Below are 17,962 nucleotides of genomic sequence, written 5' to 3'. Positions count from 1 at the left end.
GCCAACTGAGCACAACAGAGGACGAAACGTCTCTGTGGTGCAGATAATGGTTAGCCAAGACCCAGTAGATATTTGTTCACTTTATGTAGTTAGGGCCTCAGGGCTATTTTGGAAGCAAAATGCTTATTTACAACACATGTTGACAGGTTCATTGACAGGGACAGAGAGTACAGGTACAGGTCCAGGTTCATCCCACACTCCCAGACGTCGACAAAAAACTAAAATAATTGACACTGATAGCACAGAAGATGACTCTGAGGAGCCAACATCAGGACCAAGCCTGGTTTATGTTACAATTGTTTATGCAAATTTTTCATAAGTTACTTTATGAAAAAGCATTTTTTAATATTATATTGTTTTTACACATTGATTTAAATAAATACATTTATGCTGATTCAAAGCCAATGTTTCAGTGTATATCTTCATCAGGAACATGAATACTGTCTGGTCTGAAAACCACTTTTTGCACATTTTCAAAGATCACAAGGCATCCTATAGAATCCCATTATTCAGTCACCATCATGTGTACTTTACTAATTTAAATGCCATCTTGTCATTAATTAAAAACACATCTGGCAAAGAACAAATCAAAAAAGTTGTGTTTTGTTCTGTTGCCTGGATTGCTGTGTTTTAATATAGCCACAAGATGTTGTTTCAATTAGTAAAGCAAACAGGTAACAATACAGGTGACAAATGATGAGCTGATGGCTGATAATGTTATTCTATAGGATAAGTTAAGAGCAGTTGAGATTTTTCTAATCTAACCTAATTTGTGAAGAAATGCTCCCGAGTCATATGTTACGTCATATGAATGATATGTTTACGACCGACACACCACTAATCTGTTGCCGCCATAAGAGAATAAAAACTGGTGTGGGACAGGAAGGGAGACGGTTCAGGTTGTTGGGGGTTGAAAGGCAATGTTGGATGTATTTCCTTTCCCAGAGAAAATAGTATGTGTTCAAATGCAATTTAGTGTTTGTGGGTTTTTTTTTTTAAATTAAGAAATAGAAAGGTTTTGAGTGATGAATAATTCTTCTGTAATTACTACGTTCACTCTTTCAGGGTTACATGGGATAGCAAACTACAGAGTTACTCTCTTTGTTCTCACGTTACTGTGTTACTGTGTCATTTGGCTGGTAAATGTGACAATTATTGTGACGATCGTTCTGGATAAAACTATCCATGAACCCATGTACATCTTCCTCTGTAATCTGTGCATTAATGGACTTTATGGGACAACAGGCTTTTACCCCAAATTCCTCATTGATCTACTGTCTACCACTCATGTTATCTCTTTTGCTGGATGTCTTCTGCAGGGTTTTGTGTTGCATTCATCACTTTGTGCTGACGTCTCTATACTGGTGTTAATGGCCTATGACAGATATGTGGCTATATGTCAACCTCTGGTATACCACTCTGTGATGACAACACAAAGAGTATGTGTGTGTTTATTTTTTGCTTGGGTCATACCCCATTATTTGGTGTTCGTGGGTTCAATAACAACAGCAAGATTGAGGTTATGCGGCTCACATATACCAAAACTCTACTGTGTTAATTTTTGGGTTGGTAAATTGGCTTGTACTCCCTCTATAGCAAGTGTTATTGTTCCAGCTTTTAATTACACTTTTTATTTTTTCCATATTGTGTTTATTGTTTGGTCTTATGTATGTCTGATCAAAACATGTATGACATCCAAAGAGAACTGGAGTAAATTCATGCAAACATGTCTGCCACATTTGATCTGTCTAATTATTTTCTTTATATCTTTGGGTTTTGATTTGATGTACATGCGATTTGGCTCCGAAGTATCACAACATGTTCAGAATTTTATGGCGATAGAATTTCTCCTTGTTCCTCCAGCAATCAATCCTCTTATATATGGTTTCAAACTGACACAAATAAGAAAAAGAGTTATACAGTGTTTGTGTGGTAAACATCTAGGCCAGGGTCATAAGTTCTGTGTTAAAGGTTGATGTTGTACATTTACATTGACTTGAGTTATGTAGTACAGCAGTGCAAAGAACATTGCTAAGTTCAAAAGAAATAAGAAAGAAAGCATTTTGTAGTGTAGTTGCCATGTTCTCATATGTCACTCTGCCTAATGAGTTTGTGAAATGAAAATGTTTTTCATAGTCAAATTTAGTTATACTAAGAATAATACAATACATCTATACAGATATATCTTTGTTTGTGTCATGAATTGATGTGCATTATAGTGACTGAAAGCATCAGAAAGCCTCTGCAAGTTTTTACTTTCATCCTGGCAGAAAATGCATGTAAACCAATAGTTGCTGGGGAAGTAGGATAGTATAAAAAAAAAGTATAAAAAAACGGCTAGTCTTTGGAAAATATTGATTTTCATAAAATCTGTGCTCCATTTTCTGTCTGTACTATATCAGATATATCAAGATTAGATAAATGAAATCAGCCTGTTCAGGCTATTAGGAATGGAGACACAGAGCAGGATGTCATTTTTAGTCTGTTTTTTTTCTCCAGATTTTTAATAATACAGACAAGTTTACAAATTTTCGGAAATTACTACTCTGTCTGGGTTGAATGGCATAACAAACTACATATTTGCTCTCTTTGCTCTTGCTTTACAGTGTTACTGTGTGGTTTGGCTAGTAAATGAGACTATTACTGTGACAATTATTGTGGACCCAGAAAAACAAACCCATAACCACCTACTATCAGGTTCTGCTAAATGCATAGGCCTTAGACAGTATAAAATATCGACTTTGTTTCCATGACGTCACCCATAGGCCGATGTGAAGTTTAGAGTGTGGTAGCTCTGGGCAAAGATGTGGATCGTGGGTGGTGCTGTGGTTGGCTGAATGAAGCATAGGTCCTCAGACAAGCCACCGATATTAGCACCCAACTGTTGGCCAAAAACAACATAATAGATTATAATTATATAATATATAATGATATAATTAAAATTATATAATTATAATCATTATAGTAGAATTATAATTCTACAATATAATGAGTCATAATGTATCCATAAAGCTTTATTGTAAACATGTAATAATAATAAGTGTGCAGGAGGAGGGCTGATCTGCAATCATGATGTTTTAGCATTGATATCAATACTACAATGTATTTGCAAGATCACAGTGTTTACAACAGATAAAAGGTGCAGGATAGAAATGTCATTAACATGCCTACTCTATTCATACGTATATACGACGACCGGGATTTGACCGAGAGCAGTAAGCGGAACGGCGAGGGGCTTGCCGTTCCAGTTAACAGCAGATGGTGAAGAACAGCTCTGTAGCCTGGATGTTGACCTGCTAGCCATTGGACTCTGACCATACTATCTGCTGAGAGAGATCACACATGTCATCATCGTTGTCCTGTACATCCCTCCCTCTGCAAACCCAACATCTGCCTGCAGCACCATTGGACCTTTAATATATATATATATACACACACTGTATATATTTTGTTCTTAATAGATGGTTACGTGTTTACATATGTTGTTTTTGTTTGTTTGAATACTGGAGTATAGTAACAAAAAATAATTTCCCCCTGGGATTATTAAAGTATTTCTGATTCTGATATCTATATACACATGGGCTCACACTGACTTTGTACTAGGAAGCTGGCAGGGTAAAATCCATTAACTATCTGGTCCAACTGATTCCGACTATTGTATCCTCATATAATCCTCTGGTGACTCCTCACTGTCTGCCTTGAGTTAAATTGCACACATGCACATAGACTTGTACTAGGTAGGTATTAGGTTAGGTGCTGTAGCTAGTGGTGACCCCTTTTTCTATCTCAAACAGCCAAAAGGGAAACAATTCAACTACATAGAAGCACATAACCAAGGAAAAAAGACCAAATCGGGGCAGGTTAACAAAGTCTGGCAGGAAAGCACTCCACTTGCAGTTTACACGGGACTCACACAGGGGACGTAAGCACTGCGTAATGGCTGCGCCGCGGTTAAGCTGCGTCCTTTGCCCGGCGTCAACTCACACTGGGCGCGTGTTGGCAGCGTAGAGAGCCTGTCGTATTCACGCGAGATCATGGGATCACGCGAGAATCCTGGATGTACGTGATCAACTGTGTATAAAGAAAACAACGACAACAAACAGCTGACTTTGCTTCTCCGACATGGAAGAGATTATAAAAAGCATCTGTTGTGTCATAAATGATTGTGTGTTGTTCCACTTCAACAATCAGTTTCATCGTCCAGGTTGAGACCCTTTGATTGATTGACTGCTCACCTGATGCCACCGGTCATGATGTAACGTTGATGTGAAATTGTGATAAGCTACATGAACTGCGTATTGTGTTTTAATTTGAAAGGGGGCGAAAGTGATTTTGTGTCGGATTTCCTGTCTGGTGCGATCTGCTCTGTTGAAATTTACGAGGTTTAGCAGCAGCTCGCGTCAAAAATAGAAATGCTACGGAATTCTCACGCCATGGCATGGAGAGTCGCTTCTTGGACGCTTCTGAGACGCTCCGTGGCACGCCCTGTTTGAGTGCTCTCATTGACTAGACTGGCAGCGATCAGCTCCGGTGACCGCGGCGCAGCCGTTACGTGGCGCGTACACCCCCAGTGTGAGTGGGCCTTAGAGTGTGGTAGCTCTGGGCAAAGATGTGGATCGTGGGTGGTGCTGAGGTTGGCTGAATGAAACATAGGTGCTCAGACAAGCCACCGGTAATAGCACCCAACTGTTGGCCAAAAACAACAGGTTCTAAACATGCTTATTACTGCTGTGACTTCGAACATTTTAATTGTTAAGACTTTAGTGCTATCATCATTTGTTGCGCTAAATAGTTGATTTAAGGCTCTTCGTTTTATTTTCAAAAGTCCGTGTGGCTTCCTGTGTTGTTGTTCACGACAGCTGTATTCAGGTTTTGACAGAAGCACACAGCCCATTGGTAAGCTGCAGTTAGCTAAAAATAGCCTGCTTATAATGTATGACTTACTATATGAGTATAATGTGTTGCACTGTTGAGCTATCTTTAAAGCGTGATGTGAGAATAAGTGTTAATTTGCGCTCACGGTTAGCAATGCCGCTAGCATGCGGTTAGCATCGCCGCTAGCTCCCGTTAGCATGCTTGGTTAACTCCATTAGCTTTCCAGGCTAGCACTTAGATAGGCCTTGCTTGTATGTAGCTATTAATGTTAACTGTTAATGTTGGCCAAGGCACTGGTTTAAGTTGTGGGTTACTGTGTTTGCTGCAATTTATTACTTTAAATTAGTGCTGTCAAAAATATCGCGTTATTAACGCGTTAATTCAAAACGTCGTTATTTTTTTTAACGCGAGATTAACGCTCTTTGTGACCTGTGATAAGTTTTTTTCATAAACTGCTGCTTTCATAAACAAAACAATTAGCGCGCCCCACAATGCCATTGTTTAGACGTGGAGCGGAAGACGTTGAAATGGACGTGGCTAACAAACTTATAAATGGAAAGTTTAGTTTTAAAACTTTGCCAGATGGGTCAGTTGATAAGACCAAAGTTATCCCCATGTACTGTCGATGTGATTTGAGTTACCATCGTAGCACGACAAGTCTGAAGTACCATTTGATGGCCAAACACACAGGTGATTGAAATTCTCCGCCTCCTCCACGTCAGAACCAGGCGACAATGGATGGATTTCGACACAGGCACATGGACACCGCAACTAAAAACAAACTTACTGTCGCCATAGCCAAGTGGGTGGCCACTGCATGTAGGCCCGTTGGCTTTGTGGAGGATGAGGGTCTAACTGAGATCATTCGCATTGCATCCAACGAATGGCTGTAACACTATGCTGTGGTTTGCAATAAAAAAAAAAAAATGCACAAAGCAAGCCTATCCATTTTACTTTGATATTTCGAATAGATAAAAATGTGCGATTAATCGTGAGTTAATTATGACATTCATGAGATTAATCGTGATTAAATATTTTAATCGATTGACAGCACTACTTTAAATTAATAAGAAAACATTCGACTGATATATATTAAAAGAGTTAAGAGTTATTTATAAGTTACAATTTCATTAATAGTATTACATGTAACCGGTATATTTGGTTTACTTATTTCAGGTTTATGACCTGTGGTCACCTGTGGTAATTTCATAATAAAACAAAAGAAGACCAAGGATAAAACACGAGTTATTGCTTCAGTGTGCTTCCTGTTAAGCCTTTTCGGAGGGCTGAATTCAAAAGTCCAAACATTATATGGGGGCATTTGGAAATTGACATGTTCTGTAGAGAGCCCCAAGTGTTCATTTGAGGAACTACAGTTTTTGGCACTTCCACTTAGCCTTCATTTCACCATAGAGGTGACATCAAGTTGGTAGATGCTCCTCCTCACTTTCTACCTTGTGGTAACAATTAAATAAAGAGAGACTGTCGCTGACAACACCACATAGGTTAAAAAAGAACCTATGACTCGACCAGGTAAGGCTATACAGGTTCTCTGTAGCCATTTCTGCCTTCACTGGATTGTTTGAAATCCCAAGTTCACTAGTTCATTATCTGTTGCTGCCATGAAAGGATATACACTGATATCAGAATAACATAATAGTTGTTTTAGATTTAAAATGATATGAAAAAAAGTGTAGAATTTTCAATATGATGGATAATGTGTCAGTAATTATGTTCACTCTTTCAGGGTTACATGGGATAGCAAACTACAGAGTTACTCTCTTTGTTCTCACTTTACTGTGTTACTGTGTCATTTGGCTGGTAAATGTGACAATTATTGTGACGATCGTTCTGGATAAAACCATCCATGAACCCATGTACATCTTCCTCTGTAATCTGTGCATTAATGGACTTTATGGGACAACAGGCTTTTACCCCAAATTCCTCATTGATCTACTTTCTACCACTCATGTTATCTCTTATGCTGGATGTCTTCTGCAGGGTTTTGTGTTGCATTCATCACTTTGTGCTGATATCTCTATGCTGTTGTTAATGGCCTATGACAGATATGTGGCTATATGTCAACCTCTGGTGTACCACTCTGTGATGACAACACAAAGAGTATGTGTGTTTATATTTTTTTCTTGGCTCATACCCCTTTATTTGGTGTTCATGGGTTCAATAACAACAGCGAGATTGAGGTTATGCAGCTCACACATACCAAAAATCTACTGTGTTAATTTTTTGGTTGGTAAACTGGCTTGTACTCCCTCTATAGCAAGTGTTATTGTTCCAGCTTTTAATTACAGTTTTTATTGTGGACATTTTATTTTTATTATTTGGTCTTATGTATATCTGATCAAAACATGTCTGATATCCAAAGAGAGCATGAGTAAATTCATGCAAACATGTCTGCCACATTTAATCTGTTTAATTATTTTGTTCTTTTCTTTGTTTTTTGATTTGTTGTACATGCGATTTGGCTCACAGGTATCACAAAGTCTCCAGAATTTTATGGCGATGGAATTTCTCCTTGTACCTCCTATAATCAATCCTCTCATATATGGTTTCAAATTAACACAAATAAGAAATAAAATTATACAGTTTTTATGTGGAAAACGTCTTTAAACTAGTACATCATGCTCTATTTGAGTTTTTCATATTGATGTCTATTTATCCAATGACAAAATGTTTAATTCATGTTTTCAATATCAAGGAATCACTGTCAATTAAGTTATCAGTCAATAATAAAGCCAGGCTCAGATGTTAAATTAATAACAATAAAGAAACTTTAATAACACTTTTTATGAAGACCACACCAATGGGGCATCATGAGTGTATTAATATAATTACACATGTACAATATAATGAATCATAATGTATTCATAATGCTTTATGACTCGAAGTATAATCAAATGCTTTCTGATGCACTATATGAACAGTCATAAAAATCTTATTATTATGCATGATGTTTTATTATGTAACTTATAATGGATTATTTCAAGTGTTTTATAGATGCTTTTGACCAGTTATAAACTAGAGTTGACTTGATTATGATTATCTACTGTATATTCACATATTAACACCTCAACAGTGTATAGTCCAAAAATGGCTCAGAGAACAGGCTGAAGCACTAAAGCTTGGAAATCTCACTTTCTCCAGTAGAAATACCTTTTGACCAATGATGACACACATTTATCATGCACTTGAACACAGTCTGTTATTTTTTCAAATTGGGCCCTAAATATTAATGTTATTAATATATTAATTAATACTGTTATTAAACCTCATTAAAAACACCTCATGGACAAGTGTGAGGGAACCACATTATCACATATCAAAGGTGTAATATAATGTGATTGATTTTGTATCACGCACAGCTCAAGTGAAAGCATTGTTTCATTAGGCCACTGATTGTAACTCTTACATGTGTACATATACAGTAAGTGATCAATGAAAAATGAGCAAATGTTGAGAAAGCTGGACAAAATCAGATCTCGGCCCCAATTTCATTGGTTAATTTTTGGTATTAAGTATTTTAAAATGATCACACTGGTGAGAATGAATCTGATGTGTGCTGTTTTCTACATCGAATTATAAAGGATTTGTAGTTGTCAAAGTTTACATTTTATCCTGAAATCTGCTTTTCACTGCCATTCAGACAAAGTTTCAAATATACACATTTACCAAAGTTTCATACTTTAAATTTTATTGTTTGAATTTAATGTCTTTTTGCAAAATATCTGATTGACTTTTTGACAAAATGCAAATAAACTCTAAACCTAGATACTGAACGATAGATGGTGGTTTTGCACCAGGTGCATTATAGAAATGTCATTAATTAGATTTCATTAGATTAGATTCAACTTTATTGTCATTGAACAAAGTAACAAGTATGTGGACAACAAAATGCAGTTTAACATCTAAACAGAAGTGCAGAGTAGTAAAGTTCAAAAGTATGTACATATGAACAGCATGTATAAATACAGTGCAGGTATGACTTGAATATGCTATAGGATATATACAGTGAATTAATATGTTATAGAATATATACAGTATATGAATATGTACAGTATATGCAGTGCAGGTAGTATAGGTAGATGACCATACTAACATGTATTGTACAGTATAAACAGTTATTAAATACATAGTTAGATAAATAGTGTGTCTGTCAGCAATATATACAAAATAACAGCTAGATCTGAGTAGTGGCATGAAATACACTATACACTGTTTATGGACAGGTTGTTGTTAGCGCACCAGTATGCCAGGTGCTAGACCTCCTCCCTATAGTCCGTCTCATCGTTGTTGGTGATGAGGCCAATCACCGTCGTGACATGCCTACTCTACAAAATGCAAACAAACTCTAAACCTAAATACTGAACAATAGCAAGAGAGAAAAAATAATTCCCATTAATTTGATAAAGATTCCTTTTTTGAAGCTTTGAAACAAAGAGAGAGGTGATTGCTGGAGATTCAGATTCTTTTTTCTTTGGTGGTGTCTCAACAGCTGCCTTAGTTGTATTTATTTTACTCCAGCCATTTTCTTATGTGAACTTTGGACATTGTCCAGAGATCAGGTGCCCTTTTATATATGTAGCACACAACCAGAGATTGTTCTGGGTGGAGTGTACAGCAGGAGGGCTGATCTGCAATCATGATGTTTTAGCATTCATATCAATACCACAAAGAATTTCGACATATTTGCAAGATCACTGCTTACAACAGATAAAAGGTGCAGGATAGAAATGTCATTAACACGCCTACTCTATTCATACGTATATACGCCAACCGGGATTGTACCGAGAGCGGTAAGCGGAACGGCGAGGGGCTTGCCGTTCCAGTTAACAGCAGATGGTGTAATCCCGGTCACACAGGGCCGGTCCTAGCTATGGGCAATGTGGGCGGCCGCCCAGGGCGCCTTCTCCGTGGGGGGCGCACGAACGCCCGAAAAAGCAAAAAACCTCGGTAATTTTCGATACCGCTCATTAAGTTAGCGGAGCAGGCGCCCCGGGAGCGGGGTGTTGACAAGGCAGAGGGGGGCGTCGGACAGACTGATGGGGGCGCACGCATCCAGGGGCGCACGGCGCACCCAGGGCGCAAATGTGGCCAGGACCGGCGCTGCGGTCACATCACAACTAAAGAACAGCTCTATAGCCTGGATGTTGACCTGCTAGCCATTGGACTTTGACCATACTATCTGCTGAGAGAGATCCCACATGTCATCATTGTTGTCCTGTACATCCCTCCCTCTGCAAACCCAACACACTGCATATATTTTGTTCTTAATAGATGGTTACGTGTTTACATATGTTGTTTTTGTTTGTTTGTATACCCCTGGGATTATTAAAGTATTTCTGATTCTGATATCTATATACACATGGGCTCACACTGACTTTGTACTAGGAAGCTGGCAGGGTAAAATCCATTAACTATCTGGCCCAACTGATTCCGACTATTGTATCCTCATATAATCCTCTGGTGACTCCTCACTGTCTGCCTTGAGTTAAATTGCACACATGCACATAGACTTGTACTAGGTAGGTATTAGGTTAGGTACTGTAGCTAGTGGTGACCCCTTTTTCTGTCTCAAACAGACAAAAGGGAAACAATTCAACTACATAGAAGCACATAACCAAGGAAAAATGACCAAATCTGGGCAGGTTAACAAAGTCTGACAGGTTGTAGGTGGGATTAGATTTGGATTTCTACTAGTTTCTGTCTTAGTGTTTGCTGGGTTTGTGAGAGAGCTCTGTTGTGTCAGGACTGCCTTGTCCATGTGTATGCACATAGACTACTCTACTAAAACGCTCATCACAGTAATTTCTTAAAGTTATTTTATTATTATTATTTATTTTTTAATACTTAAGGCAAAAAACAAACCTACAGTGCACTCCTCTGTAGTTTTAGCCCTGTTGCATGGTAGTAAGTCCAATCCTCACAATAATAATATATGATAAAATATAAATATGATTCATACAATACCTTGGCTCAATACTCTATGCTTGTTATTTACTGAGATATGTGCATCCATATTTCCCAATATTCCCATTTTAACATTTTATAGAAGTCAATATCCATCACTTGCTTTCCATCTTGCATTAGACCATAGTTATGCAATCCACAACTTCACCTCTAGATGTTATTAAATTCTACACTCAGAGTGCTTTGTGAACAATAGTCTTTACTTGCTCACTAGGACAAGCTTTGTACTTGCCCCCTGGAGTCCTAAGTGTGCCCAGGAAGTGGCATTTTTCAGGTGGACATTTTTTGTAAGAACTGCTCCAGGTCCTGCTTCTCCTGAGCATGTCACACCAACCTCCTCTGCATCCCTGCTGGTTAGCAATGAACCTGATTCCCAGTGCACTGGCCTCCAGCCTGCCTCTCATTCGTCCACCACTAGTCAGAACCCTGTGCAGCCATTTATGCCTTCAGTCAGGCCTCTCCACCAACACCCAGCCAGGTCATCAGTCAGCTGCCTCTATTGGATTATTTGAAATACCATGTTTACTGGCTCATTATTTGTTGCTGCTATGAAAGGATATAAATGATATGATATGAGAGTGACAATTCAGGCTGTTAGGGATGGACAGACACAGAGCCACATGTCCTTTTTTGTAGAGTTTGAAAATGCAATTAACTTTATCTTTGGCATTACAATAATTGTTTTATATTTTGCATGATATAGTTATAAAGTGTAGAATTTTCAATGTGATGGATACTATTTCAGTAATTACTATGTTCACTATTTCAGGGTTGAGAGAGACAACAAATTACAGAGTTCCTCTCTTTGCTCTCACTTTGATGTGTGTCGCCTTGTGGCGAGAGAATGTACTGTATGGAATTGAACGAATCACTCACTGAGACGACTCAGTACTGTGTGTGTGTATTGTTGTGGAGAAATTTCTTAAGCCAAAGGTCAATCGTGAGGTCAGGAAGGAAGAAAATGTTCAGGAGCCTCTGATGTCCTATGCTGTTTTATTTATTGACGCTTGGCCAAGGAGAATTAGAGACAATCTCAAAGTACATCCGAAGTGCGGAGAGTCGGTCACCCAAAGACAACACAAATACTATACGCCCAGAATTAGCCAAAGAGAATGTCTTTACCCATGGATGTGTTATTGTCAACATATTCTAGTCTGGAGACAGATGTCTGTTTACGCAGATTGGAATGTCAACTCATAAAATTAAATTAACCTTTAACTTGCAGTTGGCTCAAATGAGACCATAACATATAAAGGACACCACACAAATGTTTCAAGGTTTGCAAAAGAAATTCTTTAATAATTTGCCACTAAAGAAGAGAAGAAAAAGGGAAAACAGTTAAACCATAAATTAATAAACCAAAAAGAGATGGAGACCTGGCCAAAAGGAACAAAAGAGGGAAACACACGGCCAGCCACACTATGGGCCGTCGCACCCTGCACTTCCCCACAAACTATGGAAAAAACAGGCCTAACTTAACATAGACCGAAAAACTGGACTACCGGAGATCTCCAACTCCAATTATGTCTAGGAAGGCAGCAACAAGCCTTTTCGACCCTGGCCACCACGGTGTTGAGATATGGTGGCACCTAGTCAAAGACAAACAATTAATACTGCTGACGACCTCAAGGACCACACGTGACCTTGTGTTACCTAAGGATAGAAAATTCCATAACACCGAGTCATATGAACGATATATTCACGACCAACACACCACTAATCTGTTGTTGCCATGATAGGATAAAAACTGATGTTAGAGGGAGACGGCTCAGGTTGTTGGGGGTTGACAGACAGTGTTGGATGTCTTTCCTTTTCCAGAGAAAATAGTATGTGTTCAAATGCAATTTAATGTTGTTGTTTTTTTTTTTTCAAATTTAGGAAATAGAAAAGTTTTGAATTTTCAATGTGATGGATAATTATTCTGTAATTACTATGTTCACCCTTTCAGGGTTGAGAGGGACAACAAATTACAGGGTTACTCTCTTTGTTCTCACTTTACTGTGTTACTGTGTCATTTGGCTGGTTAATGTGACAATTATTGTGATGATCATTATAGACAAAAGCCTTCATGAACCCATGTACATCTTCCTCTGTAATCTGTGCATTAATGGACTTTATGGGACAACAGGCTTTTACCCCAAATTCCTCATTGATCTACTGTCTACCACTCATGTTATCTCTTATGCTGGATGTCTTCTGCAGGGTTTTGTGTTGCATTCATCACTTTGTGCTGATATCTCTATGCTGGTGTTAATGGCCTATGACAGATATGTGGCTATATGTCGACCTCTGGTATACCACTCTGTGATGACAACACAAAGAATATGTGTGTTTATATTTTTTGCTTGGCTCATACCTCATTATTTGGTGTTCATGAGTTCAATAACAACAGCGAGATTGAGGTTATGCAGCTCACACATACCAAAAATCTACTGTGTTAATTTTTTGGTTGGTAAACTGGCTTGTACTCCCTCTATAGCAAGTGTTATTATTCCAGCTTTTAATTACAGTTTTTATTGTGGACATTTTATTTTTATTACTTGGTCTTATGTATATCTGATCAAAACATGTCTGACATCCAAAGAGAGCAGGAGTAAATTCATGCAAACATGTCTGCCACATTTAATCTGTTTAATTATTTTGTTCTTTTCTTTGTTTTTTGATTTGTTGTACATGCGATTTGGCTCACAGGTATCACAAAGTCTCCAGAATTTTATGGCGATGGAATTTCTCCTTGTACCTCCAATAATCAATCCTCTCATATATGGTTTCAAATTAACACAAATAAGAAACAAAATTATACAGTTTTTATGTGGAAAACGTCTTTAAACTAGTACATCATGCTCTATTTGAGTTTTTCATATTGATGTCTATTTATCCAATGACAAAATGTTTAATTCATGTTTTCAATATCAAGGAATCACTGTCAATTAAGTTATCAGTCAATAATAAAGCCAGGCTCAGATGTTAAATTAATAACAATAAAGAAACTTTAATAACACTTTTTATGAAGACCACACCAATGGGGCATCATGAGTGTATTAATATAATTACACATGTACAATATAATGAATCATAATGTATTCATAATGCTTTATGACTCGAAGTATAATCAAATGCTTTCTGATGCACTATATGAACAGTCATAAAAATCTTATTATTATGCATGATGTTTTATTATGTAACTTATAATGGATTATTTCAAGTGTTTTATAGATGCTTTTGACCAGTTATAAACTAGAGTTGACTTGATTATGATTATCTACTGTATATTCACATATTAACACCTCAACAGTGTATAGTCCAAAAATGGCTCAGAGAACAGGCTGAAGCACTAAAGCTTGGAAATCTCACTTTCTCCAGTAGAAATACCTTTTGACCAATGATGACACACATTTATCATGCACTTGAACACAGTCTGTTATTTTTTCAAATTGGGCCCTAAATATTAATGTTATTAATATATTAATTAATACTGTTATTAAACCTCATTAAAAACACCTCATGGACAAGTGTGAGGGAACCACATTATCACATATCAAAGGTGTAATATAATGTGATTGATTTTGTATCACGCACAGCTCAAGTGAAAGCATTGTTTCATTAGGCCACTGATTGTAACTCTTACATGTGTACATATACAGTAAGTGATCAATGAAAAATGAGCAAATGTTGAGAAAGCTGGACAAAATCAGATCTCGGCCCCAATTTCATTGGTTAATTTTTGGTATTAAGTATTTTAAAATGATCACACTGGTGAGAATGAATCTGATGTGTGCTGTTTTCTACATCGAATTATAAAGGATTTGTAGTTGTCAAAGTTTACATTTTATCCTGAAATCTGCTTTTCACTGCCATTCAGACAAAGTTTCAAATATACACATTTACCAAAGTTTCATACTTTAAATTTTATTGTTTGAATTTAATGTCTTTTTGCAAAATATCTGATTGACTTTTTGACAAAATGCAAATAAACTCTAAACCTAGATACTGAACGATAGATGGTGGTTTTGCACCAGGTGCATTATAGAAATGTCATTAATTAGATTTCATTAGATTAGATTCAACTTTATTGTCATTGAACAAAGTAACAAGTATGTGGACAACAAAATGCAGTTTAACATCTAAACAGAAGTGCAGAGTAGTAAAGTTCAAAAGTATGTACATATGAACAGCATGTATAAATACAGTGCAGGTATGACTTGAATATGCTATAGGATATATACAGTGAATTAATATGTTATAGAATATATACAGTATATGAATATGTACAGTATATGCAGTGCAGGTAGTATAGGTAGATGACCATACTAACATGTATTGTACAGTATAAACAGTTATTAAATACATAGTTAGATAAATAGTGTGTCTGTCAGCAATATATACAAAATAACAGCTAGATCTGAGTAGTGGCATGAAATACACTATACACTGTTTATGGGCAGGTTGTTGTTAGCGCACCAGTATGCCAGGTGCTAGACCTCCTCCCTATAGTCCGTCTCATCGTTGTTGGTGATGAGGCCAATCACCGTCGTGACATGCCTACTCTACAAAATGCAAACAAACTCTAAACCTAAATACTGAACAATAGCAAGAGAGAAAAAATAATTCCCATTAATTTGATAAAGATTCCTTTTTTGAAGCTTTGAAACAAAGAGAGAGGTGATTGCTGGAGATTCAGATTCTTTTTTCTTTGGTGGTGTCTCAACAGCTGCCTTAGTTGTATTTATTTTACTCCAGCCATTTTCTTATGTGAACTTTGGACATTGTCCAGAGATCAGGTGCCCTTTTATATATGTAGCACACAACCAGAGATTGTTCTTTGTGGAGTGTACAGCAGGAGGGCCGATCTGCAATCATGATGTTTTAGCATTCATATCAATACCACAAAGAATTTCGACATATTTGCAAGATCACTGCTTACAACAGATAAAAGGTGCAGGATAGAAATGTCATTAACACGCCTACTCTATTCATACGTATATACGCCAACCGGGATTGTACCGAGAGCGGTAAGCGGAACGGCGAGGGGCTTGCCGTTCCAGTTAACAGCAGATGGTGTAATCCCGGTCACACAGGGCCGGTCCTAGCTATGGGCAATGTGGGCGGCCGCCCAGGGCGCCTTCTCCGTGGGGGGCGCACGAACGCCCGAAAAAGCAAAAAATCTCGGTAATTTTTGATACCGCTCATTAAGTTAGCGGAGCAGGCGCCCCGGGAGCGGGGTGTTGACAAGGCAGAGGGGGGCGTCGGACAGACTGATGGGGGCGCACGCATCCAGGGGCGCACGGCGCACCCAGGGCGCAAATGTGGCCAGGACCGGCGCTGCGGTCACATCACAACTAAAGAACAGCTCTATAGCCTGGATGTTGACCTGCTAGCCATTGGACTTTGACCATACTATCTGCTGAGAGAGATCCCACATGTCATCATTGTTGTCCTGTACATCCCTCCCTCTGCAAACCCAACACACTGCATATATTTTGTTCTTAATAGATGGTTACGTGTTTACATATGTTGTTTTTGTTTGTTTGTATACCCCTGGGATTATTAAAGTATTTCTGATTCTGATATCTATATACACATGGGCTCACACTGACTTTGTACTAGGAAGCTGGCAGGGTAAAATCCATTAACTATCTGGCCCAACTGATTCCGACTATTGTATCCTCATATAATCCTCTGGTGACTCCTCACTGTCTGCCTTGAGTTAAATTGCACACATGCACATAGACTTGTACTAGGTAGGTATTAGGTTAGGTACTGTAGCTAGTGGTGACCCCTTTTTCTGTCTCAAACAGACAAAAGGGAAACAATTCAACTACATAGAAGCACATAACCAAGGAAAAATGACCAAATCTGGGCAGGTTAACAAAGTCTGACAGGTTGTAGGTGGGATTAGATTTGGATTTCTACTAGTTTCTGTCTTAGTGTTTGCTGGGTTTGTGAGAGAGCTCTGTTGTGTCAGGACTGCCTTGTCCATGTGTATGCACATAGACTACTCTACTAAAACGCTCATCACAGTAATTTCTTAAAGTTATTTTATTATTATTATTTATTTTTTAATACTTAAGGCAAAAAACAAACCTACAGTGCACTCCTCTGTAGTTTTAGCCCTGTTGCATGGTAGTAAGTCCAATCCTCACAATAATAATATATGATAAAATATAAATATGATTCATACAATACCTTGGCTCAATACTCTATGCTTGTTATTTACTGAGATATGTGCATCCATATTTCCCAATATTCCCATTTTAACATTTTATAGAAGTCAATATCCATCACTTGCTTTCCATCTTGCATTAGACCATAGTTATGCAATCCACAACTTCACCTCTAGATGTTATTAAATTCTACACTCAGAGTGCTTTGTGAACAATAGTCTTTACTTGCTCACTAGGACAAGCTTTGTACTTGCCCCCTGGAGTCCTAAGTGTGCCCAGGAAGTGGCATTTTTCAGGTGGACATTTTTTGTAAGAACTGCTCCAGGTCCTGCTTCTCCTGAGCATGTCACACCAACCTCCTCTGCATCCCTGCTGGTTAGCAATGAACCTGATTCCCAGTGCACTGGCCTCCAGCCTGCCTCTCATTCGTCCACCACTAGTCAGAACCCTGTGCAGCCATTTATGCCTTCAGTCAGGCCTCTCCACCAACACCCAGCCAGGTCATCAGTCAGCTGCCTCTATTGGATTATTTGAAATACCATGTTTACTGGCTCATTATTTGTTGCTGCTATGAAAGGATATAAATGATATGATATGAGAGTGACAATTCAGGCTGTTAGGGATGGACAGACACAGAGCCACATGTCCTTTTTTGTAGAGTTTGAAAATGCAATTAACTTTATCTTTGGCATTACAATAATTGTTTTATATTTTGCATGATATAGTTATAAAGTGTAGAATTTTCAGTGTGATGGATACTATTTCAGTAATTACTATGTTCACTATTTCAGGGTTGAGAGAGACAACAAATTACAGAGTTCCTCTCTTTGCTCTCACTTTGATGTGTGTCGCCTTGTGGCGAGAGAACGTACTGTATGGAATTGAAAGAATCACTCACTGAGACGACTCAGTACTGTGTGTGTGTATTGTTGTGGAGA

General features: G+C 38.0%; 3 protein-coding genes across 3 annotated transcripts; all 3 read left to right on the top strand.

The window, feature by feature from the left end:
• The first annotated feature begins 702 nt into the window (after positions 1 to 702).
• On the top strand, positions 703 to 1,984 carry LOC104939806 (olfactory receptor 52E8-like). Its single transcript, XM_010756356.3, has one exon. It carries the CDS (start codon positions 1,026 to 1,028, stop codon positions 1,974 to 1,976), a length of 951 nt encoding a protein of 316 aa, XP_010754658.2. The 5' UTR covers positions 703 to 1,025; the 3' UTR covers positions 1,977 to 1,984.
• Positions 1,985 to 6,579: 4,595 nt separating this feature from the next.
• Positions 6,580 to 7,503, top strand: LOC113748225 (olfactory receptor 52E8-like). The gene has a single exon (XM_027291237.1). It carries the CDS (start codon positions 6,583 to 6,585, stop codon positions 7,501 to 7,503), a length of 921 nt encoding a protein of 306 aa, XP_027147038.1. The 5' UTR covers positions 6,580 to 6,582.
• Positions 7,504 to 12,762: 5,259 nt separating this feature from the next.
• On the top strand, positions 12,763 to 13,689 carry LOC109142770 (olfactory receptor 52E8-like). The gene has a single exon (XM_027291216.1). The coding sequence runs from the start codon at positions 12,769 to 12,771 to the stop codon at positions 13,687 to 13,689; it is 921 nt and encodes a 306-aa protein (XP_027147017.1). The 5' UTR covers positions 12,763 to 12,768.
• The last annotated feature ends 4,273 nt before the right edge of the window (positions 13,690 to 17,962 follow it).

This window comes from Larimichthys crocea, chromosome XVIII (assembly GCF_000972845.2).
Source record: "Larimichthys crocea isolate SSNF chromosome XVIII, L_crocea_2.0, whole genome shotgun sequence".
Classification (NCBI taxonomy): domain Eukaryota; kingdom Metazoa; phylum Chordata; class Actinopteri; family Sciaenidae; genus Larimichthys; species Larimichthys crocea.
Note: the sequence above shows the minus strand (reverse complement) of the source record. Positions and strands in the feature narration are given on the sequence as shown.

What these genes read in the sequence shown, in the direction of transcription:
- LOC109142770 (XM_027291216.1), top strand. Translation starts at nt 12,769, where the DNA reads ATGGATAATTATTCTGTAATTACTATGTTCACCCTTTCAGGGTTGAGA.
- LOC104939806 (XM_010756356.3), top strand. Translation starts at nt 1,026, where the DNA reads ATGAATAATTCTTCTGTAATTACTACGTTCACTCTTTCAGGGTTACAT.
- LOC113748225 (XM_027291237.1), top strand. Translation starts at nt 6,583, where the DNA reads ATGATGGATAATGTGTCAGTAATTATGTTCACTCTTTCAGGGTTACAT.